Below are 27,555 nucleotides of genomic sequence, written 5' to 3'. Positions count from 1 at the left end.
TTGGATAAGTGCCAAGGAACACAATTACTGGAGCGTTTGCTAAGAGGATGTTTTCTAAGAAACTGCCAGGCTGTCTTCTAAGGTGACTGTACCATGTTGCACTCCCACCAGGAATGAATGACAGTGTCTGTCCTCCACGTCTTGATCAGCATGTGGTGTTGTCAGTGTTCCAGATTTGGGCCATTCGAATAGATTTTAAGTGTTATCTCATTGTTGCTTCATTTTACACTTTCCTGATGACACCCTTTCACATGCTAATTTGCCATCCATGTGGTGAGCACATCTCTTTGGTGAGATGTGTCTGTTAAGGTCTTTGACCCATTTTCCAATCAGTTTGTTTGTTTTCTTAATGTTGAGTGCTACTTTGTATATTTTGGATAATGGGTCATTTTTTTTCTTTTGTCTAAATTTCTATACATGCAAAGTGCATTTTATTTGAAGTACATTGGCAGAAAAACCAATGACAACTAGGGTATTGGTTTAAGACTTCTTCACATAACGCTACCCATCTATGATGATAGTCTAGTTAGTAAAAAAAAAATAATAATAATAATGGACCGATTTGTGTGTTCATATATGTAACCAACACTTGTCAGGCATTTAGTGTGTGCCCCACACAGGGCTAGGCACTGAGGATGACAACAAGATAACACAGCCCAAGCTGTTAAGGGTTACACAGTCCAGATATCAAGACACACTAAAATAATGGATAATGTGTGCTCTAATCCTGAGATGTGAAAAGTTCTGGGATGCAGAGGAGGGAAGGCTAAAAAATGAAGAGGACAGTTTGGGACTGCGACGTATGGTTAGGTGTTTTCCGGAAGAGGGAGCCGGGAAAGGGAGTGCAGGCAGATGCCAGCGTGAGCCTACATAGCAAGCCATGAGATTCAGACTCAGGGTGAAATGGTTTTCAGGCTTCCGGGCTGTCTCATCAAAGGAAGAGTTGTTAGCTGCGCTTCTTGCGAGGGGAGCAAAGTCAGGCGCAATCCATGTCGCCATCTTGGTGACATCACTCCCAAATATTATTCTATGGTCTGGATGGACCACGGTTACTTATCCATTGGCCTACTGAAGTACATCTTCATCGCTTCCAGGTTGGGGCCATTGTAAATAAAGCTGCTCTAAACATCTTTGTGGACAAAGTAGACAGAGCTCGATTTCTGCCACCCTTACTAAGTTGCATGCCCTCTGAGGGTGGGTTCAAGGTTTTCAAACCTATGTTGGTAGTTCTTATCTCTAATGATCTAGTTAAGGTTGGGCCTTTTTTTTTTTTTTTTTTTTTTTTTTTTTTTTTTGGACTGTGAAATGGTCTAGATGGGAAAATTTCTGCTCATTGGGTGCTCTCTCTTGGTTAGAGGTCACACACCCAAGACATAAACAGCCCCATTCTGGATTTGAATTGTCTACCTTCATTCTGGGGCAACTCCAAGATAATTCAATTTCCCCGACAAGTTACTTCAGTCAACAGTAAGAGCAGGTGTGGGAACAAGCCCAGACTGAGAAAAGTTATGATCCAACAGGCCGGGTGACTTCTGGCCTCTGGGGCTCTGTTTTTAAAACGAGTGAATTGGCCTGACCAGGCGGTGGCGCAGTGGATAGAGCGTCAGACTGGGATGCAGAACACGCAGGTTCAAGACCCCAAGGTCTCCAACTTGAGCATGGGCTCATCTGGTTGGAGCAAAAGCTCACTGGCTTGAGCCCAAGGTCGGTGGCTCGAGCAAGGGGTTACTCGGTCTGCTGAAGGCCCGTAGTCAAGGCACATATGAGAAAGCAATCAATGAACAGCTAAGGTGTTGCAACACGCAACGAAAAACTGATTGATGCTTCTCATCTCTCCGTTCCCGTCTGTCTGTCCCTGTCTATCCCTCTCCCTGACTCTGTCTCTGTAAAAAAAAAAAAAAAAAAAAATACAAAAAAAAAAAAACAAATAAAATGAGTGGATTGTACCAGGTGATGTTCCTCCCTCCTTGCTGTGACATTACCTGTCTTTCTTAAACACCACGGCTCACTGCATCTTGGCTGAATATAAAAGGCTTGGTACTTCGATCCTGTTCGTGGGAGTTAGTTGTTTCTGGCTGCGGCTGCTGGGGTTCCTGCGTTTTCCACCACAGCCAGAGATAATTGACCCAAACTACTTTCCCTTTCTCTCCTTCTCACATATTTGGTAGGGAGAAAAAAAAAGCTCCTATGAGATGGCAAATAATGGAAATACAGCAGAATCACAATTCATTCTTACAACCCACGCCCACCGCCATTTTAAATTAGGAATCTGCCAAGCTGCGCATTAAGCAGAAGTTCCTCGTTGAGTGCATGATGGGATTCAAAGGCGATCTTCTTCCTAGATTTCATTTTTCGGGCTTTCCATGGAATAAGCTTAAGTTCAGTGTGTTGAGGGCCAGCCGGCTGAGGTGAGTAGAGAGGAGCCCTTTGAAGCTTGGAGGGGGTTGGACATTCTCCTCAGATCATGCTAACAAGCGCATTATCAGGAGAAACAGTCCGTGGGAATGGAGAAGGAAGGGGACAGCATATGGAGAGGGGAGTAGTCATGCGGGGATGGGAGTTGGTTTATTTTTTTTTTCCAGTTATTGCCAAAGGAATGTCACTAGTGATATAAAGAAGTGGAAAATGAGAGCACTCCATTATCATCCAAAAACCACTTGCCCATTTCCTGCTCCTCGTGGGAAGGAAAGCTGGACCATAAACCTCAAACGCGCCGGGGTCATGGTCTTCTGGTGCCCCCTACTGTCGGAGAGGGAGACTGCAGCTGCCTGCCCTGAGGGGGAAAATGAAGCCAACCCAGAATCTGGCCGCAGGCTTGAGCCTCAATAAATCAGCGTTAACTGATAAGAAGAAAGGGAAGTAACAGGCATGAGAGGGAGCGAGGAGACAGGAAATTCTCGTGTTCTTTCCAAGCCTGGAACCAGGGCTGAGTTCCAACTCAGAAGAGAGCACTGCCCTTCAAATAGTGGCACAGAGCTGCAGGATGCCAGATGGAACAGCTTTTAACATCCAACAGGTTCTCAAAGAATCTTTAATGGATGAAAGAGGAAAAACAAGAGAGAGGGACTTTAATGGGCCCCAAACCGTGTTTCCTTTCAGCCTGTCACTTTAACAGAAATATCTTAATCTGTCACTCTCTAAAAGTTTTTCCTAAATTGTATCAATCCTCCAGATATTTAAAAAAAGCCTTTATGGTTGAACTACTGACTAAGGTGACAAGAGGTACTGTATTTGAGTTTTTACGGAGTCTTATACATTCTAGACTGTTCTATAAAGTGTTGGCCATGGTGTGGGCCATTTTAATTCAGAAACCTTAGAACCTGGTGTACCTAGAGCAGGGAATTTTTAGTCCTCATAACTATAAAATGTTTTTATTCTCCAGTTTGTTTTATTTTCCATAAAACTTTTTGTGGCACAATGAATCATAGTTCATCAACCCTCTCATATCACCCTACCAGATGTGAAATCGTGGGTGCTCACTAATGAGTGAGAGAGAATATATAATAATTTGACCTTTACACCCCACAACAAATAATTGATTTGGTACAGGACAATGTAGAGTGCTCAGATTCCCTGGACGGATGTCTTGAAATTATATGTGTATCAGTTTGCTAAATGAGGCTGGCAGATTACATCAACCCCTCCAGCAAGCGGTTTTCTTGCCCGAGTAACAGTCCCAAAGAGGGGTTTCCTGCTCACACGGGGAGTCAGCGCCCAGCTTTCCTCCGGCCTGTGGCTCTGCCACTCTGGAGGGCCTCCGGACAACGGTGCTCACTTTCCATTGGCCAGAGCTCAGTCATGAAGCCACACCCAACTGTAGGGAAGGCGGTCTCGCTGTGCGCTGAGAAGCACACGGGTGGCAGTAAAGAAGCAAATCCCAGGCTGGGGCTCCCTGAACTTCAGAGGTCAGCCTTCACCCTTCTGACAACTCGCCCTGTTCAAATCCCTCATTAGCTTCACAGGCCCTTCATGTTAGTCCATCACAAGCCTTCTAAGTGCTGACCTGACGTTTACAAGTGCAGTCATTGTGGACAGGCTACCCAGTACCTCTGGGCCTCGTCTGCCTCTCTGGGCCTCAGCGTGCTCTTCTGTCAAATGAGATGATAAACTTCAGACAGCTATTGTGAGGATTACAAGAACCTGGCACACAGTAAGTCCTCAGTCAGTGTCAGTCACTACAGTGATGACAGTGACCGTGGTGGTCTGCCTCCCTTCATTATGCCAGGATTGAAGCCAGTCTGGCTTTAAACAATTGCTACTAGCAACAGGACCTTTCTCTCTCAGAGCTCTCTGTAACTACTGGATAGACTCTTACAAACTTTATTTTTATTTTATTTTATTTTTTAAAAACTGTGGTATTTTTTTTATTTTTTTATTTTTATTTATTTATTCATTTTAGAGAGGAGAGGGAGAGACAGAGAGAGAGAGAGAGAGAGAGGAAAGACAGAGAGAGAGAAGGGGGGGAGGAGCTGGAAGCATCAACTCCCATATGTGCCTTGACCAGGCAAGCCCAGGGTTTCGAACCGGCGACCTCAGCACTTCCAGGTCAACGCTTTATCCCACTGCGCCACCACAGGTCAGGCCACAAACTTTATTTTTAAGTGTGTGAGAGAGACAGAGACAGACAGGAAGGGAGAGAGATCAGAAGCAGTAACTCGTAGTTGCAGCACTTGAGTTGTTTATTGATTACTTCTCATACGTGCCTTGACTGGGGGCTCCAGCCAAGCCAGTGACCCCTTGCTCAAACCAGTGACTTTGGGTTCAAGCCAGTGACCATGGGGTCATGTCTATGAGCCTGCACTCAAGCTGGTGACCTTGGGGTTTTGAACCTGTGTTCTCAGTGTCCCAAGTCAATGCTCTATCCACTGTGCCACAGCCTGCTCAGGATCTTACAAACCTTTAACAAGCTCATTTTTCCCATCTGGCTTCATATAAGTAGACTCAGGCATTTTCAAAGCCTGACTCAAAATCTTACTTTTCCCTGAAGTTAAGTATACTAGTTTGCTAGAGTTACAGTTCAAAATACCACCAATGAGGTAGCTTCAAGAAAAATTTATTTCCCAGCAGTTCTGAGGCCACAGTGCAAGATCAAGGTGTCAGGGGACGCGGTTTCTCCCTCTCTCCCTGGCTTGCAGATGACCGCCTTCTCACTGTGTGCACATGTGGTCTTTCCTCTGTCGCGGTTTCTCCCTCTCTCCCTGGCTTGCAGATGACCGCCTTCTCACTGTGTCCTCATGTGGTCTTCCCTCTGTCCCACATGTCCCTGGGGTCTCTCTGTGTATCCACATTGTCTCCTCCTTTAAGGACTCTGGTCAGATTGGATTAGGACCCATTCTGTGGGCTCAGTTTAGTTTAGTCACTGCTTTACATGTCCCTGAGACTGAAGCACTGTGCGTTAAGCCTTCACCATATAAACTTCTCGGGGGGAGGGGGTACAATTCAGCCCATTACACTAGCCTAGGCTCTTCCTCCTCATTATAATATTTGCTATAGTCCCTTGTCAAGGAGGTCTTCTTTCATCACCATTTATCTCATAATAAACAGTTTGACATAAAGAGGTGTATTTGTGAATGGTTCCTTCATTCATCCATTCCCAGACATGAATTTCAAGCTTCCAACGCAGGGGTCCCCAAACTACGGCCCGCGGGCCACATGCGGCCCCCTGAGGCCATTTATCCGGCCCCGCTGCACTTCCGGAAGGAGCACCTCTTTCATTGGTGGTCAATGAAAGGAGCACATTGACCATCTCATTAGCCAAAAGCAGGCCCATAGTTCCCATTGAAATACTGGTCAGTTTCTTGATTTAAATTTACTTGTTTTTTATTTTAAATATTGTATTTGTTCCCGTTTTGTTTTTTTACTTTAAAATAAGATATGTGCAGTGTGCATAGGGATTTGTTCATAGTTTTTTTTATAGTCTGGCCCTCCAACGGTCTGAGGGACAGTGAACTGGCCCCCTGTGTAAAAAGTTTGGGGACCCCTGTTCCAACGAGCCATGTTGTGGGCGGTAGGCTGGGCTACAGCAGTGAACGGAACAAAATTCTTGCCCTCATGAAGGTTACGTTCTGATGAGGTGACTGATGCTTAGAGTGGGATGTCAGCTGGAAACGAGTGCTATGAAGAGTAATAAAGCTGAACGAGGGAGGAGGCGGGCACTCTAGGCAGGGAGGGTAACTATTCCCCACGAGGCAGTCATGGAAAACCTCTCCCCTGAAGTCACACGTTAGTGATGACCCAAGGGAGTCAAAGAACAAGCTGGGCAGATGACGGAAGGAAGGACGTTTCCGACAGACAGAGCAGCGGAGTGGCTTGGAGGGTCCACAGCAATGGTTTTCAACCTTTTTACACTTGCGGACCGGTTAAAATAGGAGAATTACTCCAGGCACCGTGAAGGCAGAACCCCCCCTAAGCATAAGCAGATTCGACCAAGATCATTGGGTCTGTAATCTTCAAACAACATTAGGGTGGTGGTTAACTCTCTCGCAGACCAGCACAAACTTTCTGGCAGACTAGTGGCTGGAAACCACTGGCCTAAGGGGCACAGGCATGGCTGGAGTGGAGTAGGTGAGGGGAAGGGCGTGGACAGGAGAGGAGGGACGTGGGTCAGGGCACTGGTGCAGTCCCTGACTGCCCTTGTAGAATGTCGGCTTTCTCTGGAGGGAAATGAGAAAGCAAATAAATGACATGACCTGACTTCTGTTTGAAAAGGTGTGTTCATGCCTGACCTGTGGTGGCGCAGTGGATAAGGCATAGACCTGGAATGCTGGGGTCGCCGGTTCGAAACCCTGGTCTTGCCTGGTCAAGACACACATGGGAGTTGATGCTTCCCGCTCCTTTCCCTTCTCTCTCTCTTGCTCCTCTCTCGAAATAGATATAAATAATTTTTTTAAATCTTAAAAAAAGAAAAGGTCTGTTCGAGTTGTGTTGAGAAGAGCATGGGTGGGGGGCAGTGGGAAAGATGGAGTGACAGACTAGTCGAAAGGGTTGACTCAGGCGGCAGTGGAGACAATGGAGACCAGATGCAAAGGGGAAGATGTGAAGCTGACCAGCCGGTGGCACAGTGGATAGAGCGTCGGACTGGGATGCGGAGGACCCAGGTTCGAGACCCTGAGGTCACCAGCTTGAGTGTGGGCTCATCTAGTTTGAGCAAGGCTCGCCAGCTTGAGCTCAGGGTTGCTGGCTCGAGCAAGGGGTCACTCCGTCTGTTATAACCCCCTGGTCAAGGCACATATGAGAAAGCAATTAATGAACAACTAAGGTGCTGCAAAGAAGAATTGATGGTTCTCATCTCTCTCCCTTCCTGTCTGTCTGTCCCTATCTGTCCCTCTCTCTGACTCTAATAAAAAATAAAATAAAAAAAGATGTGAAGATGCTATAAGAAGGTTTGATTCTTGATATATTTTGAATGTAGAGCCACCGGGGTTTTGTTACTCTATCTGACATGCATCTCTCCCTCTGGGTTGCTTTTGGCATCCTGAAAATTAGCATCCTCAGAGTCATAGTTGCATCTGATCATTCCCTGTGTCTTGTTGCCAAAGGTGCATGTGAAATCTACGCATGTCTTCCCAAGTCCAATCCATGTATCAAAATAAAATGAACACTAACATTACAGAAATCCTATACAGGAAATTGACTGAAGTAGCCATCTCTCACTGTTTATGCCCCAATTACAGGTCTTTAAAAGTCTAGAGCCAAAAGGAAGGTGGAATGCCTCCAGATGGTGTGATACTCAGAGAAGGCAATAGGGAATGTCAACATGGGAATGAAACATTTGTAACCAGAACAGGGAAAGGAACAGAAGAAAGGAAGGCAGGCCAGGGAAGGGATAAAATCCGCTATCCTTAAAAGCAGGTGACTTAGCATGGTGCAATTATCTTTCTGGAAATACTACATGTCACTACTTTCCTATGCAAGCTAAAAAATTGTTTTCTCTCTAATCACCATAAAGAAATGGTGATTTTTTATCTTTTTTACATTTAAGATGAAGAACTTAGCATAGTTCCACTCATCTGTTGGTCCATTTGGCGTCCTTCCTCCGACAGTGTGCTCTACGATTCCAGCACATGGCCGCTCTGTGTCAGACAAGGCGTGAGGTTTCTCCAGGAACCTGACAGAGCCTCAAGCCTTTCTACACTGAAGTACCCCTCTGGGTGAGTCTACGGTGTCCATAGTCTCTCCACCTGTGGATGCGTGGGAGAATGTGAGGGTCTTCCTAGGGGCATCGTAACATCTAAGCTCGTGTTAGCTCCTTAGGGTTCCCATTTCGACTCTTACTGCCTTAAGGGCAGAAGAGTTGCTCATACTCTTCACTTCCCCTTTCCTATAATTTTGGCCTGTGGTATAAATGCTCTGTTCTTGGGCTCTTGATACACAAAGCCAATGTGTTATCATTTTAAAAATAGCCTTTGCTCTTCCCACAGTGCCTAGCTCCGAGTGCATGGGCTTCGGTAGACATTTACAGAAGTCTACAAAAGAGCTCAGGAATGATGAATTTGTTTATTTCGGGGGCTTATCTCTCCCGAGAGTCCCTAGTTTCAGGGACTCTGATGGTGAAGGATGAGAGAAACGGGTTTAAACTTTTCTTGGGAAGGGGCGAGGGAGCATCCATGCGTTCACATCTTAAAAATCTTGCCCTCCTCCCACCCCCCCTACACTGATTTTCACTTCTTTTATAGGCTTCTATATTTTCTTGTGTCTTCCAAGGAGTTTTACTGGGAAGATATAAAAGGTTACATTGGAGACTGCCAACCAGGTGCTATTTTAAACTGAAAGTCTTGTATTTGTTTGTTTGTTTAATAGAAGAAAGTTTCACATGCAGAAATTTTCTTTCACCTCAGCCATTTTGTTCACAGAGCCACACCCGAGAAGACACAGCCAGGAACCAGGCCCAGGGCTGGAGGGGACAAACGCCAAGAGGAAGTGACAGGAGGTCTAAACGAACTTCCTATATACCCCCCCAACCTGCTCCAAATCATCCTTGGCTTTATAGAAGCAATAGACAGTGTATTCGTTTCCCGGAACTGCTTCGATAAAATACCATGAAACCGGTCACTTAAAGAAAAAGAAGTGTGTTCTCCCACCGCAGTGAAGACAGGACTCCAGAAATCAAGGCGTCAGGAGGGCTGGTTCCATCTCGAGGCTCCCAAGGAGGACCCGCCCCGTGACCCGCCCCGTGTCTCCCTCCTCCCTTCTGGGGGCCGAGACCCTGGGTGCCCCTCGGCTTGGAGATGCATCCCACGACGCCATCTTCACGTGGCATCCTCCTGTCCGTGCATCTCTGTCTTCGCATGGCCTTCTTATAAGGACTCTGGTCAGCGGATGTAAGATCCACCCTTCTCCAGTCTGACCTCATCTTAACTAATTACATCTGCGAAACAATGGCTAATTCCAAATCAGCTCACATTCTGAGTTTCCAAATAGATCCGAAACAGTCAGAGAGACTCTACCGAACCCAGTCTAGGCGGGAAAAAGTATCTTGAAGTTGTTCTGTGATAGAAGGGCGGCAGTATTTTCTCAGAAGCTCCCAGCGGAGCGGCTCACTAGACCCTGCCTGGGAGTCCGAGGAGGGCGGTGGACTGGGAGCAGAGTCAGCTCTTAGGGCCAGAGTTGAGGTCACGTGGACTTTTGAAAATCTATAATAGATGGCTCACATTTGGTTATTTTCTTTTTTTAATTTACTCATTTTTTTTTTTTAGAGAAGAGAGAGAGGAGGTGGGGGGAGCAAGAAGCATCAACTCCCTTATGTGCCTTGACTGGGAAGCCCAGGGTTTTGAACCGGCGACCTCAGCGTTCCAGGTGGATGCTTCCTCCACAGCGCCCCCACAGGCCAGGCCGCATTTGGCCCTTTTCACTGCCACTCTGACTTTTCCGTCACCTGCAGCATCACGCCCTCTCTCATCTTCCCTTCCATCTAGTCAATAGTTCCCCTGGAAAAAAAAAGAAACATCAGACTAGAATTTTTAAAAAACTTAGCTTATTTCTGTCATTCACCATCTGTTGGCCCTGAGCACATTGCTTCCTTGATCTTCAATATCCTCAACTGTAATACAAACTTACAATTATTCTCTCCTAAGTTTGTGACATTTTTACCTCCGAAGTTACTAAAACTTAAGCTGCACTAGGATATTTGGGAGACTGCATTTACCTGAGGACACAAGGCACTCTGCAAACAGTGCTGGAAATCAATCTGTATCTAGAGTAAACGACAAAAAAACCTCTTTGGTGTTTTAAAGAATAAACTCTGGTCGCCTAGAAATGCCTTTACAGAGAGCACACCTTGATCCCGCATCATTCAGTGACGTTCCAGGTCAGCAGACAAAAAGGACTACAGCGTGCACACGTGTGTATATAACAGAACCCATGGAACAGTGACCTGGTGGTCGCCTAGAAATGCCTTTACAGAGAGCACACCTTGATCCCGCATTATTCAGTGACGTTCCAGGTCAGCAGACAAAAAGGACTACAGCGTGCACACGTGTGTATACAACTGAGAACCCATGGAACAGTGACCTGGTGGTCGCCTAGAAATGCCTTTACAGAGAGCACACCTTGATCCCGCATTATTCAGTGACGTTCCAGGTCAGCAGACAAAAAGGACTACAGCGTGCACACGTGTGTATACAACTGAGAACCCATGGAACGGTGACCTGGTTGGGTTTTGAATGCCCCAGAGCACATGCATAGGGCATGCTCGGTAGGTATTTGATTTATCTTTCAGTCAGTAGAAAAGAGAGATGGATAGGTGAGAGGGAGAAAGGGAATGAGAACTAGCTAACTAGAATTCCATCACTTCTCTGAGCTTCACGTTCCTCCTTCCTACGATGGAGCTGCTACTTCCGCTTTGCCTTAGTGCTGACATTGGGCACATTGCGCAGTCTCCGTATGGACCCCATCATCACACTCCAAAGCACCTACGCCAATGACGTACGATTATATCGTACGTCGGTGCACAGTACGTGCTTGTAAGTGAATGAAGAAATGACTGTGTCCTGACTACCTTCAGGGGTTGTTCTGAAATGTGGCTTCTTTTCTTTTCCTATGTCACCTTTTCCCGCTGATGAGAAACGACTGCCCTCCCCCCCCCCCCCAAAATTGTCATTTGTCAACAAGTTTTGTGCTTTATTTAGCAGTCTCTGCTTTGGCCACTAGATGGCACAAGAGGAAAGTGCCTTAAAGACAGAGTGAAGGAAAGATGCTCCCAGGAGGCTGGGCACAGTATGAATAACGCAGCCACCCTGGGGTTAATTAAGCAAAACCAAAAGCCAACATTTCACCAGATACGTTGGAAAGAATCCAAGCCTCCACAAGGCTGGACTTGAAATGACCTCTGAGAACAGATAGGTACACGGACAAAAAAAAAACCCCTCCTCAGATAGTAATAAGATACCGAGTCAAAAACAAAAGCCTTAAACAAAACACTCTGGGGACAGACACCATGGAAAGAACCAGTAGAACAGAGGCAATGCAAGACGAGAGGAGGCGGACCGGACCAGCCACCACGATGAGGGATTATCACTGCTGCTGGGAGGAAACTGGACCCCAGGGGGGAAACGCCACTTGATAGAACCTCGTTGTTGCATGTATGTTTCAGCTTAATTTCATATGAACTAAAAGGTAGGTAGTTCCTTCCCATGTCAGGGTCAATCTTAGCAAATCCTTGTGTCGTCTATTTCAAGTCATCCGAGGACTTCCCTAAAATAGTGTGATCTGCAAGCGCCTGGGCTGCACAGACGTCAGTTGACGACAGAAATTGAGGGTGTAGAGTAGACGCAGAGATAACTGACACCCAATGCTGCCCCTGGAGGCCCTGCTGGGGTTGGGAGCCCCGTGCACAGAGCAGCCGGTCCACTCCGACGTCCTGTTGACCAAGCAGCTTGCTGACTCTCGGTGGACCCTGCCGAGCTGCCTCCAGGGAGGAGGAGCTGTGGTCATGCCCGCACAGGCCCTCCCGACCCACAGCGGTCGTAGTTCTCACTGTAACTTAATACATTGGTATTCTGTTCCAAACATCAGTCTCCTAGGAGCTGGGTAAGTGGGAACTGCCACCAGGACAAAGGACTCATTCCCTCTACCCAGTGAACTAATGAGCCTGTTGGACTCAGGACGGGGAACGTGTTGAATTCTGGGTTGAATGCCTGCCTCCTGGAGCATCGCTTGGCAGCCAACCGAGGCTCTGGTGGCCCGTTTTCTACCCGTCCTTCTTTCCCACCTCTGGGGCCATGATTTCTCTATCCTGGCTGCATATCACAATGGTCTGAGGCAGCTTCCTAGACTCCATCCTCAGAGATTCCAATTCATCTGATCCAGGGTTGAGCCAGGGATCTGTCTTCCGAAGGACTCCAACTGATTCCAGTGAGGTTGACCCTAACCCTGAGGTGTTTGGGAACCGTTTGCATTCTCGAGTATAATTCCACAGGTTCGTCTAAGACCACAGAAGCACGAGATCTGTTATTTGCACAGGGCCACCAGCTCGATAAGGAGACGTTTCTGTGGCCTCCCCAAGCACTCGGGCTCCCTCGGAGGCTGGGCAGAGGAGCGAGACCGGAAGTCGCTAGGCTATTCAAGCTTAATGAGTGTAAGAAGTTGGCCAACCTCGGGGAGCTTTGGCCTTTAACCAAAAGAGTCCTATTAGCTCTCAGAAAAATGGCCCTGTCTGGCCAAAAATGCATAGATGAGACCAAGGCCAGATACATAATTTGTGAGGCTAGTATACATAAGAAAAAAAGTTCTGGAAAAGTTCAAGATGAGGATAGCAGAGCATTAACTTGAATGTGGGGCCCTTCCAAGGATACAGCCCTGGGCAACTGCCATGAAGCTGGTTCTTTCCAGAACTCGAGGCCATAACTACCACTGAGGCGGATGATGATTCATAAATCAAGGAACATCTGTCTTATCTGACCTTTCTTCTTTCTTTCTTTCTTTCTTTCTTTCTTTCTTTCTTTCTTTCTTTCTCTCTCTCTCTCTCTCTCTCTCTCTCTCTTTCTTTCCTTTCTTTCTTTCTTTCTTTCTTTCTTTCTTCTTTCTTTCTTCTTTCTTTCTTTCTTTCTTTCTTTCTTTCTTTCTTTCTTTCTTTCTTTCTTTCTTTCTTTCTTTCTCTCTTTCTTCCTTCCTTCCTTCCTTCCTTAAGTGAGAAGCAAGGAGGCAGAGAGACAGGCTCCTGCTGTGTGTGCTCCAACTAGGATCCACTCGGCAAACCCCCAATGGGGCGATGTTCTTTGCTCCATTGCTTGGCAACTGAGATATATTAGCACCTTAGGTGAGGCCATGGAGCCATTCTCAGTGTCCAGGGCCAACTTGGTCCAACCAAGTCATGGCTCCTGGAGGAGAAGAGAGAGACAGAGAAAGAGAGAGAGAGAGAGAAGGGAGAGGAGGTAGGGTAGAGACACAGATGGTTGCTTCTCCTGTGTGCCCTGATCAGGAATCAAACCCGGACTTCCACCACACTGGGCTGACACTCTACTAACTGAGCCAACCCAACCAGCCAGGGCCTCTCTGACCTTTCTTTCAGTCAGCTTGTTTTCCTGCCTCCACACAGCAGCCAAGGAGACCTCTTTCAAATGCAAATTGGATCCATCTCTTTCCCTGAATCGAAGGATTCAGGATTCGATGGCACCCATTGCTCCAGGATGCAGGGCCAAGTCCTTAGCACGGCCGGCCCACAATCCCTTTGAACCTGACCCTACTCCTCTACCTCCCTCAGGCTCTCTCCAGGATGCAGGGCCAAGTCCTTAGCACGGCCCCCAGTCCCTCTGCAACCTGACCCCCACTTCTCTACCTCCCTCAGGCTCCTCATTCTTCCTCCACATACCAGGCATGCTGCCCTTGTCGCAACTCTGATTTCCCAGGCTCCTCTCTTCCCGTACCTTTCATAAATGCTGCTCTCTGTGGCTACGCTCTCCTAGTCCCTTCTCCTGTCCCTTATAAATGTACGTCTACTGTTCATCAACAGTGACCATGCCATTATTGGTTTAATATCCGTCTTCATTCTTAGACTAAATGTTTCTCTTATTATTGCTTCGCACAAGGCCTGGAACCTAGAAGGGGCTCAAAAAGTACTTTTGAATGAATGAATTTTAAAAAATAAGAATAAATGGAGGAAAGGGGGAAATGTCAGGCCTGAGTTGTGCTCCTCCTATCAAAGAAACTCACCCGTTCCCAAAGCCCATGGACCTGATTATCCAGGCACTCCACATATGGACAGTTAGGCATTTAAACCACCCTTATTTAAAAGCTGACCACGGTTTTTTTCAGGGCAATCCAATTTCTCGATGGCGCACTGATTAACAGCACTTACTTTGGCTCACCAGACTGTCGGTTGGGAGGAGAAATTGTCCGAACATCATGCTTTGGTAACACTTGGATCATCTTTTTTCTCTTAGAAGACAGCTTCTGTGTTTTGGTGGCCATAGTATTAACCGCAAGAGCTTAAGTTATTAAACTGAGCAGCTTTAATCAGTGAGGTCTCCCAGAGCCCTGGGGATTAAAGTATTTTTACTCCAGAGCCAATGTAGCTATTGGGACGCATCAGGGTTTTGCTCCCTGCAGTCCCCGCATGGCCCCGTTGCTGTTCTCTACACCCACTTCCCAACCGTGACAGAGACATCATGGAGTTTTACTTGGAGATCGACCCTGTCACCTTGAACCTCATCATCCTGGTTGCAAGCTACGTCATCTTGCTCCTGGTTTTCCTCGTCTCCTGCGTGCTGTATGACTGTCGAGGCAAGGACCCCAGTAAGGAGTGTGCGCCTGAGGCCACCCTGGACGCTCAGCCCTCCCTCCGCTTGGTGGTGATGCAGCAGAGCATGCCGCGGGCGCCCTGGGCCAGGGGACCCGGTCTCCATTTTGGAAACTCTGTTCCCCTCGGGAAGAAAAGCACGGTGGTGTGAGGTTGGTGGAGGGACGCAGTGGAAAAAACACAAGACATTCCGGAAAAAGAAAACATTCTCCAAGAAGCCACCACTCTCTCAGCACGCAGTCCGGCTTGGCCAACCTGAGTGGGAGCCCCTCCTACTTCCTGCTCCCTGGGCACCCGCTATGGATAAAGCAGGTGTTTAAGGTAAGAAACCGAAAGTGGTACATGGTCAAGTTTCCCGGATGCTATTGCATAAGGAAGCTGGTTACTGGTACCTTCCCAATGATGCAACTTCTAGGAAAGACTGGCATTTGAGTAGGGGTTTAAAGAAGAGAGTGCAATAGAGTGTGTGTGTGTGTGTGTGTGTGTGTGTGTGTGTGTGTGTGTGTGTGATGAGGAGTGAGACTAGCTCCAATGTATCCTATACTTAGCAAATCCTTTCTTTTCAAGTTAATCACTGAACCTTTCCAGACCTTAGATTGTTATTATTTCTATACATGCTGGGTCCTCACAGTACGACTCCCACTGTGAGTCAGTATGGAAACACAGCAATTATAGAGCATTGTGGTTAGTGGACAAAGCTTGGAGCCTGATTCAAACCTGCCTCTTCCCCTCACTGGCTGTGTGACAGGCCAAAATACTCATTTCGTGACCAGGGCTACTGCTTTGCAGCTCAGGGCTAGCTGGTAAGCCCTGTCGGCTCTTCGGGTATTGGGGCAAGTTAATTCACTGCATGCACTGAGACAGTGCTAGACACAGAGGGTTAGCTGTTAGGATGATTGTTATATTATTCTCCTTCATTCTCATCAAGAAGTTTGGGTTCCAGTCCTCAAACCGGACCTGGTCCAACGCAGAGTTCCCAGGAGTCATTGCGCAGTGTTGCGGTTCCACAGCCCAGCACCGCCCACACCCTTCTCGCGGCCTTTTGTTGTTGCTACTAACTAATCCATTTGTTCCCCTGCTCACTCCTCTATTTCTACAATTTCAAATGATTATCTCCATTGTGTATATGTTTCTATGAAACCTCTCTTCCCCGAGCTCGGAGCAACCTACACGTTCACTTGCTGGTGTACTAAGCCTTTCTCCCAAGGAGGCCTCGTGTGGAAATACAAAGAAACGCGTGTGCCACAGCCCTGCCCTCCGCTGCTGCTGCCTAATAGGAAGAGAGAGGTCAGGCACGACCTAGGACCATGAGGACAGGAACGCATTGCAGACGTTCTGCTAGAAATCTACGAAGAGGGCCACAGTCCATAGAAACATGAGTGCCCAGCATGCAAGAGGGGCTCAAGAAATGTTGGAATAATGTGGAATAGACAATTTCACCCTAGACGCAGGCATCAAAGATAAGATGGTTTGCCTTGAAAGATAAGCAGCTATTTTCTAGAAAGACAAAAATGTGTTAGGGGCACGGAGTGTATGTAGGACAGGAGATGGCATTTTAGAAGAAACGACATAAACAAGGCTTGGAAGCAGAAATTATAGAGGTCGCTGATTTTGAAAAGTCTGGTGGCTTCCAAAGTAAGGAGGAAAAAAATGAGGAAATCGTTTCGGTTTATCCTGCAGGCAACTGAAGCCCTGTTGCCTCCAGCAATGGGGATTGTTGTGCCTTTGGGTTGTTAAGTAGCCAGAACAAAAAGAAGGATAATCCCAGTTATTTTGTTTTCAGATTGATAGTATTTATTTTTAACTCTGTTCATATATTATCAGAAAATTATATTTTCTCTTAAATATATCATTTGAAAATGATATAAAGAAACAGAGGAGTTTTTTATGGGCAAAAGGCCATCTCCAATTTAATAGTGAACACGTAAAATGAATGGAAAAAATGCGGTCAATTCACAGGCAGCTTCTGAGATCCTGCCCTTTCCCGAGTGAGAACTTCCCCTACACCGACCTTTTTATTTCTTTCCCCATCATGGGAACACATATTTCACTGGAGGGGAAAGAAAAGCAAAAACAGTGGACTACAAAAAGTAATGATGATACTAATTAACTTAGCTTTCTGAGAGAAATGTGAAATGTTTAACTCATCTAATTTTAAAGTTAAGAAATGAAGTAACATCCATTCAACATTTAAAAAACTAGAAATATTGTCAAATATGTTTCATATTGGGGCCAATTGATTAACAGACATGGAGGGTAGAAAAAAAATTTTCAAGCAAAAGAAGCAAAGGATAAGAAGAAGAACAACAACAAAAAAACCTAATTATTACAACAACCACAGATAAAGGGAACAGACATCAAGTCCAGGGAGAGAATGAAAAGGGAAGAAGGAAACTATATAAAAAGACTCCTGGATGAATGTTGAAATAAAAGGTGTCCAACTTTCCTAATCACACTTAGAAAAGTGTGATTTGTGTTCTTCAAGCAGGAACCAGCTTCTCAGCATTTAAAACAAGCTCATCTGAATAGCGTGCCCACTGACATAGAATCTAAAAGAACCAGCAGTGCCTTTAAGGATTTCGCCAGTGAGGAAGCCAGCCCAGAAAGAAGAGAGATTTTCCCAGGAGTGTTTGGCTTCAGACCTGGGACTTAGATCCTGTTACTTCCTTTTTCCTTTTTGCCTTTTTAGTGGTCTTTTTAGAGCCCTATCTCTTACCTGCCAGTCTTTTAAAACTTTGTCATTCATTTCTTATTTTTGAAATAACGCTTTACTTCCCAAAGGAATGATGAGTAATGTCACTGTGACCTTCAAACCAGTGTCCTGAAACCTAGCAGAATGGATTGCCAGCTAGAACCAAGAAGGTACTTGAAACATTCAAACACTGCCTTATTTTCTGCTCCCTTAAGGGTTTTAGGATACCCTGTTTCGTCAACTTTTAATTCACTAGTCTCCTATCCGGCACAATTTTTATTAGAACAAAGGCGGTGTGTGGCCTAATTGGGATGCTAGCTGTAGGAGGGACACTTCCAAGGCGAGGGGAGACAGGGAGAGAACAGAGCTTTATCAGGAGTCCACTCCACGCAGGAGACTTTTTATTCCTATCTCATTGAACCCTCCCCCTGGCCTATGAGAGAGACATGGTTAAAGCAAGTTGAAGATAAGGAAATAAAGGCTCCGGGAAGCACTGGAGTTTGTGCAAGACCACACAGCTGGTCCCCGTGGGAGGCGGGATTGGAAGTCAGTTCAAGATGTGTCGCCTTCTGCTCTTGGTTTTGTCTGCAGCTGTTCAGGAACAGGAGCGACCCCGTGTTTGCTCTACCCTGTCTCTCTGCCATGCTAAAATTGCATATCTGGGCAGCTGCTCCATGAGGTCTGTGGAATAATCGGTCTTTCTGATTTTTCTCCTCCGAATAAAAATGACCATGCGTTCCAACGGAAGAGAAAGAAGTGAGTGTAATCCGGCCAGAATATTATTGTCTTCTGTCGTTCTGTAAGACGCTGGGGCCGGGTGGACTGGGACAGGGGTCCGCACCGGAAGTGCTGGGCTCAGGTCTCCTGTGACTACCTGCTAGGGAGGCTTGGATGGGTCACTCAAGTCTTCTTCTTCACCTTAAAAATGAGTATGACGTTAAGGTTGGTGAGGTGTAGAATGAGATGCATCAAGTATCTTGCATGTGGTAGGATTTCAACAAAATAAAAGCCACTATTATTCTCTGAGCAGATACAGTGAAAACAAGTGGGGTAGGGGTGGGGTCAGCACTCGGAGGCCAGAGATTGCTCGGCAGGTTTGGCTCATTGATGGGAGTGCTGAGGAGAAGTGTACTAGAAATTTGGAAAGAAGAGAAAGGGCCTGTTCTAGGTAGAACTGTGTCCCCACCACCACCAGAATCCATATGGGGTGGGGTGGGGGTCTTTGTGACTACTGTCCTTATAAAAAGGAGAAAACCCAGACACAAAAAGAATGCCATGTGGAGACTGGACTTAGGTGGCCCCTTGCCAAGGCCCTGCCAGCAGGTGGGAGAGACCCTAGGACGAATCCTCGCCTGGCGCCTGCGCACACCTCCCTCCGGGACCCCCAGCTGCCAGCTCTTGGAGACAGCACGTTCTCGTTGTTGAGGCCTCTCGCTTTGTTGCACTTTCTTAGGACAATCCCAGCAAGTTAATTTGGTGTGAGGGGTAATGTCTAGCACATTGGTTCGGGAAGCTTACCGTTTCAAGGCCCTTTAGGGGCAGTGACACATTCTTTTAGAGTGACATCATGCTAACAGGGAGCCTTGGGCAGAAGCTAGAAGGGCAAGTTGAGTGGAGTTGCCTAGGAAACAGATCCCGCCCAAGCAGAGGAACCAATCATGTTTCTAAAGGAGGAAGAAGAGTACCTGTCTTCAGGAGGACAATCGCTTGTTTTCCTTGGTCACATGTAAAAGATAATTGGGAGGAACAGGAGTGAGAAACTGTCAGTGCTACAAAGTAGCACAAGGGATAAGTCACAAAGAAAAGATGTTATGAGGCCCAACGGCAAACCTATGGGGTTGAAGCAAAAAAAAAAAAAAAGACTCAGAACTAGCCCTAAAAAAATCCAAGTCCCTCCAGATAGCCCATAGATACTTCAAAAGCCACTAAGTGCTGGGCGCACCATTTAACCTGCCTGAAAGTGTGTAGGGGAGAAACTATTATTCCTGTTTTAGAACCAAGGGCATTTCAGGTCGTCTCGCACAGAATATTTAGAGTAAAAGAATCTGATAAGTGGGACCCAGAGATTCTGACTGAGTCCGGAGTTGGCCCTTTAGCTCTGTAGCGGCCCAGAATCCGAGCAGTCACAGAGCGACCCAGCATGCCGGGCGCTGAAAGCCCCGCGTTCGGGATTTGTCCTCTCCCTGTCTTCACTGCAGGGGGCACCGAAGAACAGGACCCCCTCTGTGAGGCAGAATCCCCCAAGGACTAGAGTGCAGACCTAGCCCAGGCGTGTCGCCCAAGAGTAGGGAGACACAGCCTTCTTCTCACTACCTTATCTTCCCCGGGAACAGCAGTGGTTGAAAAGTACAAAGTAAGAGAACATTTATTATCTACTTCTCTTGTCACAGCTCATTTGGACTTTGCCCTTCTGGGGCTCTGAGTGTTCCAGATAAGGTCTGTGGGACACCAGGATTAAGGAGGATCTCAGCTCTTTCCTGTCTTCCCGAGATAGTAGGAAGTGATCTGCCCATATTAATTTTTGTTGTTGTTGTTCAAGGCTTCTGTGTATTCCACTGTTATCAAATTAAACCCTGGCCATATGCTGGGATCTGCTGGTTCTGTGTGGCAGGGTGACAGGCCGGTGACCTCAGCTGCAATCTCAAATTGACACGCCTGCAAAGCTCCGAAGATCTCAGAAAGAGAAGGGCTTGGTTTGGAAGGACGGAGGGACCAAGAGAGACCATCCATGGCCGCCGCTCCGAGGGAGGGATTCAGATTGCCCAGGAGGCTCGGTGGACAGGACGTGGCGGTGGAATTCGGAATCTGGACTGTTTGTCAGAATTGATAAGGACGTTCTTACCTTGGAAACTTATCAGTGAGAAGTCTCTTGTCACAAGGGGAGTTGAGAAAAGCTAACATTGTGATAGAATTTTGGAGAAGAGCTTGCCTGTAACACTCAGTCTACCCGTGCTCAGGGAGACCAAACCAGCTCCAGATGAGGAAACCCGTGGCTTCTTGAACGGCAACAAGACTGAATTTAACAACCCTCACCATCAAGAAAGGCTCCCTTTGTTTAACTTAACCCCTTCTGCTTTTAAACTTTTCATTAATTTTTCCCTCCGTTTCCCTCTTTTGGGTCTTCTAAAGAAGCGGTGTTTGCATAGTGATCTGTATAAACATGTCCGTGGCGGGATCCAATCAGATTAGCTCGCGAGGTGTTACTCAGTGTGGTAATACGGTGGGCTCATCCCTGCGGAGGCGTACGGACCGTCATACCCAGGCCTCATGGCTAGCACATTGGTGAATCGCCAGCAGTTGTAAGGTGTGCTGCGAATCACTTGTTACTAAAAATAAGTACCTGCCCTGGCCAGTTAGCTCAGTTGGTTAGAGCGTCCTTCTAAAATGACAAGGTTGTGGTCAGGGCACATAGGGAAGCAACCAATGAACATAGCACTAAGTGGAGCAACAAATGAATGCTTCTCTCTCTCTCATTCTCTTTCTCTCTCCCACTTCCTCTCTCTGTCTCTCTAAAGCCAATCAATAAAAATAAATAAATAAATAAATAAATAAATAAATAAATAAATAAATAAAATTATCTAAGTTTATGAGTGACTTAGGTATTTTTATGTTGGGCGTGAATCAACCACGACGCCACTTTCACTTCTGTGGACCTCACCCTTGGTGCTTGTGCAGCGCAGGGCCAGGTGGAGTTACGTGAATGCGGACGCCATTGCATATGCCTACTGACCCCAGTCCATCCAGTCAACAGATATTGGTAAAGCATCTACTTTGTACAGACGTTGGTCCAGGCCTGGGGGATCCATTATGCATGCGACACATGTGAGTTCTGTCCTCGGAAAGCTTGCTGTAAAGCCGGTAGCCGCGGTCACCATCACAGCTGCCTGGCCCATGCAGGTTCGCATTTGATTCAGACAGACGGTAAAGAAACAACAGAGCCAAGAACTGGTGGGCCATCATCTTTAATCCTAGCTTGCACCCGGCGAGCAAGTAAAAACACACATTGGGCTCCAAAACCCACTCATTCAGTGCTCACAAAGCTACTGGCTTATCCGAGTTTCCTAGAATCAAAGGTTTCTAGCTCACCAGCCTTATTCACCTCTGTTCCCATCTCCTTCTCTCTGCACAAACTCTGCACAAACTGGCTTCTCCTTCAACACTCCGCCATCTTGGCTGCTTCTCTCCTCTCCTCCACGTGGCCTTTCTCTGCTCTCCTACAGCATGGGCTCCTCCTAAAACATAATCACTCTTCTCCCGGAACGTGATCTCTCTTCCTTCTAAAACCTTTTGGCGTGAAAGCCCTCCCCCAACACATATTAACATAATCACTCCCATCCCGAGCAATCACCTGGGCGATGGGCTTCCATGTGGGCAGCGCCATCTTTAACAAAGTGAGCATAATATATTTTATCTGCCCAACACTTGCCAAGTAGCAGGAACATCTAAGCACATTGCATAATATTTTTTGAATCTTCACTACAACCCAAAGAGGTACTCTCTTTTTCCAAATTTTATATATTTTTGGCAGCTAAGACTCTAAAGCCTAATCTTTGAACTGGTGGTTTCCAAACACCTCTGAGCATGTATTCCTTTCAGTAAAGAAAATTTTAGTATTCAGCTGTGGGTATGTGTGTATGTGTGTGTGTGTATTTAAAGAAGTGTACATATATATATTTAAATAAGTATACATTTATATGTCTTTAAACAATACATGTATTTATATAAGTATATGCATATAATTTATATAAGTATATATAAGTATAGATTCATAGATAGTTATGCATTATATATAAACGTATGCCTATATTTATAAGTTATATGTACATTCTGTGGGTCTTCCTGCACCTCACCTGCGAGACCACCGCCCTGCACACTCTACCATACCATATTGCCTCCTGATTGTGTAGCAGTAATAATCTACCTCCCATCTCCCCTCATCTAACCCAGGTGTGGCTCTGGATGAGTGCGGATGAGAACCCCATCAAGGATCTAAGACAGCGGTTCTCATCCTGTGGGTTGTGACCCCGGCGGGGGTCGAATGACCAAAACACAGGGGTCGCCTAAAGCCATCAGAAATACATATTTTATTTAAAAATGTATTGTATAATAAATATGTATTTTCCAATGGCTTTAGGCGACCTGTGTTTTGGTCGTTCAACCCCCGCCAGGGTCGCGGCCCACAGGTTGAGAACCACTGATCTAAGAGATATTTATTTATAAAATGAAACACAATGATTTTCCAGTTTGGACTAGGTCTTTGCACTGCAAAGGATGCTTGGCCAGAATTCCTTGATCAGTGTTTTTGTTTGGCTGGTTTTTTGATTTGTGGGGGTTTTTTTTATTCCAAGGTAAGTTAGTTTATAAATCCTCCTCATTTCGTTTGATTCTTTTTCTGGCTGGATCTTCCATACCCCCACCAATGAGCAAGAGTCTCGTATATCTGTTCCAACCCCGCCCCAGTACCCAGTAAAGGACTGAACACAATAAGAAAATCTCCATCCTTTGGTGGCGACTCTGTTGAGGACAGGAAGACTTGTACTTCAGTTGGAGAATAGAGATGATGCTCCTGTGGATACAAACCGTCCCAGGCGCAGCAGGGAGGAGGCTGGGCTGCTCGGCTTCCCAAAGCGTGGGGACTGGGAAAATGCAGCCGAGCCCTTGTACCGAATGAAGCAGCTGAGACAGGCCGGTGGACGTCACTCAGCTGCCTCTGCAGGACACCAGAGGGCAGCACTGAGCGATCAGACCAACAGAATGAGTCCTTCCGCCTCTTGGACCCATTCTGGCCCCAGCACCGTGCAGATCACCCTAACTTCCTCTTCTCCTCTTTCCTTTTTGCTCTATGGAGACACCTCTACTGACCCGCCAGGACAATATCTGCAAGTCTCTCTCCTGGACCTGGTCCTGCCGATGCCCCTGAGCCCCCCGGACTCCGCGCCTGGTTCTCCTGTGCAGTCCTTGTCCACACATGCCTGGAGGCAACTGCTCCGGGTCCGACTGGAGCCCATCGCCACCTTCCCAGGAGGCATCAGGCTTCTCTTGCTCCTCCACAAAAAAAAAACAGCCTTGCAGTTAATTAACAACCCTCCAAGGTCCGTCTGGCTCTGGCACGTCTGACCTTGCAGCCTTCCCTATTTCTGACCTTTCTTATCTCTTCCCTGTTGGCCCTTTAGCATGAGGCAAGGAGTGACAGGAGGGTTTGTTCGGAAAAACTGCCCACGGTTGTGGTTGTGCTGTTGTTGATCAGGGAGCTGCAGAGGGAAGCTTAGCGGAGGGTTGAGTCTGTCTCTTCCCCAAGAGGCACGCACACACCCCACTTGCTAACATGTTTTCCATCTGACATTTCAAGTTAACGGGCCCCACGTGGGTGCTTCCTCAAGTCAAGGTCTGTTTGGCACTCTTTGGAAGGAGCATAAACCGTGACAAATGCTCTCAGCTTTGGCATATGGTGATGCATTGATTTCTTAGTCACTAGGATGTACTAACAAACGTATTGTCCCCAAATGTAAAAATAATGAACTTGCCACGGTAAATGGAATGTCGACAATATGAAACAGATTCGATTCCTTGGCGCTTTGGAGGCCATCCTGAATTTTTAGTAGAACAGTGCCTTTTATTTCCATCCGAAGTGAATTTCAGTTGACTTCCCCCTAAAACCTTGTTTTGGGATGGTTGCAAGTGATTGGGAATTAAAAAGCTGCCTGTTTGTTTTTAAGTGGGTGTATTAAGTAGAACATGTGCTTGGCTGTGACTGACGAAAGACAAGAAATACTATGGCTAAAATTTGACGGGGACTTTGTTCTCTCTCCTGCAGCCCGAAGTTGGGAGGAAGATGGTTCAGCCTGGTCCATGACTCCCAAACGTCCCCAGTGGATTCTTTCCTTGAGGGTGTCTCCTCATTACAAGATGGCTGCTGCAGCTCTCGACCTTACGTCTAAGTTCCAGGCAGGGATAGGAGTAAGAGGGGAAGGGCAAACAGTCACATGCCAGTCAAGTCAGCTGAGAGGCCCACTCAACAACTTCTACTTTTGTCGTTGGCAAATTTTGGATTGTTTTTGTTGGGCAGATAAAATGTATTATGCTCACTTTGTTAAAGAGGCCGTTGCCCAGGTGGTATTAATGTGTGTTGGGGTGGGCTAAAGGCAGGCAGAATCCTTGTAGCCTGGGGCTTGGTTTTGGGATTAAGCCTTTCCTACCCTTTTTGGTGTAAGGTGGTACAATCCTATCATGCCTCAGAGAAGTGACTTTGTATTAGAGACTTCCCTATTATGTATATTGGATTAAGGGTTTGGATTTCTACACTATAAAATGGGGACGGAACGAGAGTTTGGGCGCTTGGTTCCTGAGGTTAGCATGAGAGAGCAGAGAGAATAGAGCCAGCAGCGGGAGGAAGCCACGTGGAGAAGGCCAGGAAAAGCAGCCAAGATGGCGGAGTGCTGAGTGAGATGCCAGTTTGTGTAGAGTTTGTATCTGGGATAAGGAAGGAAATGGGGAACTGAGGAGAATAAGGTTGGTGAGCTAGAAACCTTTGATTCTAGGAAACTCGGATAAGTCAGTGGCTTTGTGAGCACTGAGTGTGACTGGGTTTTGGAGCCCAGTGTGTATTTTTACTTGCCCGCCGGGTGCAAGGTAGGATTAAAGGTTATGGCCCACCAGTTTTTGGCTCCGCTGTTTCTTTACCGACTGTCCGAATCAAATGCGAACCTGCATGGGCCAGAAGGCTGCTGTGATGGTGGCCCTGGCCTTGCCTCCTGGCTTTACAGTTTTTCCTTCTAAAACTGATACATGTGGCCCTGGCTGGTTGGCTCAGCGGTAGAGCGTCGGCCTGGCGTGCGGGGGCCCCCAGTTCGATTCCCGGCCAGGGCACATGGGAGAAGCGCCCATTTGCTTCTCCACCCTCCCCCCCTCCTTCCTCTCTGTCTCTCTCTTCCTCTCCTGCAGCCAAGGCTCCATTGGAGCAAAGATGGCCTGGGCGCTGGGGATGGCTCCTTGGCCTCTGCCCCAGGCGCTAGAGTGGCTCTGATTGCGGCAGAGCATCGCCCCCTGGTGGACAGAGCGTCGCCCCTGGTGGGCGTGCCGGGTGGATCCCGGTCGGGCGCATGCGGGAGTCTGTCTGACTGTCTCTCCCCGTTTCCAGCTTCAGAAAAAAATAAAAAAAAAATTAAAAAAATAAAAAAAATAAAACTGATCCATGTTTATTAAGGTAAATTTGAAAACAATGAAAACAAACAATGAATTTAACTACCCCAAGTGATTTCCAATAGCATTTAGTGTAATTGCATGTTTCTTTTTTAAATTAATATTTATACATCTTTTTCTGATTTTAAAAGGAATGCCTATTCATCGGGGCAACTTTGAGCAAAGTATGGAGAAGAAAATAGGAAGCACCTACGCCACCACTGCCCAGAGACCTCCACCACTCTATGTTGTTGCATTTTATGCCAATTTTATGTATATATTACACATTAATCATCATGCTGTATGTATTAAGTTGGTACCTTTTTATTTTACTTTCTAAATAAAGTAAGTGAATTTACATATGACCCCACCTGGTGTATCCCTACACCCTCCTAACACAGCATTCTTAATCATGATTGCAACACTGTTTGGAAGGTGCTTAAAGGAGGAGAGAACGAGTAGCATGAACTGGTTTCCTCCTGCTCTGCTTCTGGGAGACCATGAGGCAGGGTTGGCTCCCTTCTCCCGCTCCCTCTGAGACTCTGTCATATGCGCTCCTTTCTGTATTTTTCCATCTTCAAAAATGTCAAGTGTTCACGCCAAGAGTTAAAATGATTCTTCAGGGAACATGAGCTGTCATGCCCTTTCTTACCACATGGCTCGCAGAAGTGGGTTGTGCTCTGACTTGTAGATTCATCAGATCTCAAAGCTAGACCGGGCCCTATTGCCCTACCAGTCCCAACTTCCCTCCTCCCCGTGGCAACAGCAAAGAAAAGCCGAAAGCAACAGCGCCCCGCTCAGGGTCCCAGCTGGCACGGTCCTTCCAGAACCCAGGCTTTCCCACCACCTTCCTAGTGCTTTCTCACTCCACTCGAGATGCTATGGATTATACAACTAATTGGTACACTTCGAAGGTGCTAGGACTCCCAAACACATACACACCAACTCCAGGCAGTTAGCAGAGGCATGAACTGAAGCCTGGAGATTTGTAACTTGCTTAGGGTGGCATTGCTCAGATTCACAATTGCATTTAACATACCTGGAATTTCAGAGAAAATATACACCCCGCAGAAGAGAACATTTCCGATCTATTGTTCACTAGCTACGAGCTCAGACCTTGCTAAGTGCCTTCGAGTGAACTCTAGATTTACAAAGCTTGCAGCCTGTTGGTGGCGGGGAGGGGCGAGAAAGAGACACACAAGGCAGTATGGCGTGCTCGTACAATGGAGTGTCACTCAACTATAAAGGGAAGAAGGCAGATCTGCATGACCTCCTATGGAGAGATGGCCGCGATGTATTGTTGGAAGAAAAATGCTGTCTGACCTGTGGTAGCGCAGTAAATAAAATGTTGACCTGAAATGCTGAGGGTGCTGGTTCAAAACTCTGGCTTACCTGGTCAAGGTACATGTGGGACTTGATGCTTCCTGTTCCTCCCCCCTTCTCTCTCTCTCTCTTCTCTAAAATGAGTAAATAAAATCTTTATAAAAAAAGAAGAAAAATGCTGATTGCAAAGGAGTCTGATGTTATATGAACTATGATCTCTTCTGTGTTTTTTTAAGTACATTTATATACTTACATATTTTACACTGATACAACAAAAAGGGTTTTCAGTTTTGTTTAGCACTTAAATTTAATGAGGTGATATACATATTTTAATATGCACAGAAAATATCTAGAAAAATACATTCAAATTTTTAACAGTGGCTATTTAATAGAGTGGGATTTTAAAATAGGACAAATAACAATTTTTTTTTTACTTTTTCTTAGATACTTTTGTTTTTTTAAATAGAGTCATAAATAATCGGTTTTCCCACCATACATTTTAAATAATCACTGTGTCGACCACAGAGGAGTTGTGAAAATTAAATGGGTTGTTATGAATAAAATGCTTAGAACTTTGCCAGGCACATACTAATAGCTCAATAAACATTAGCTGTGATGGTGATGGTAG

At 46.4% G+C, this 27,555-nt stretch overlaps 1 protein-coding gene across 2 annotated transcripts; it reads left to right on the top strand.

Moving 5' to 3' along the window:
• Positions 1-14,512: 14,512 nt before the first annotated feature.
• SMIM36 (small integral membrane protein 36) lies at positions 14,513-27,010 on the top strand. 2 transcript variants are annotated; one of them, XM_066366425.1, is made up of 3 exons: positions 14,513-15,055; positions 23,275-23,518; positions 25,757-27,010. In XM_066366425.1, exon 1 carries the CDS (start codon positions 14,604-14,606, stop codon positions 14,883-14,885), a length of 282 nt encoding a protein of 93 aa, XP_066222522.1. In that variant the 5' UTR covers positions 14,513-14,603; the 3' UTR covers positions 14,886-15,055; positions 23,275-23,518; positions 25,757-27,010. The 2 variants fall into 2 exon arrangements, with proteins under 2 accessions (XP_066222522.1, XP_066222521.1); XM_066366424.1 differs by lacking the exon at positions 23,275-23,518.
• The last annotated feature ends 545 nt before the right edge of the window (positions 27,011-27,555 follow it).

The sequence above is a fragment of the Saccopteryx leptura genome, chromosome 2, assembly GCF_036850995.1.
Source record: "Saccopteryx leptura isolate mSacLep1 chromosome 2, mSacLep1_pri_phased_curated, whole genome shotgun sequence".
Taxonomy (NCBI): Eukaryota; Metazoa; Chordata; class Mammalia; order Chiroptera; family Emballonuridae; genus Saccopteryx; species Saccopteryx leptura.
The sequence above is the reverse complement of the archived record's forward strand: the minus strand, read 5'-3'. Positions and strand labels throughout refer to the sequence as shown.

What these genes read in the sequence shown, in the direction of transcription:
- SMIM36 (XM_066366424.1), top strand. Translation starts at nt 14,604, where the DNA reads ATGGAGTTTTACTTGGAGATCGACCCTGTCACCTTGAACCTCATCATC.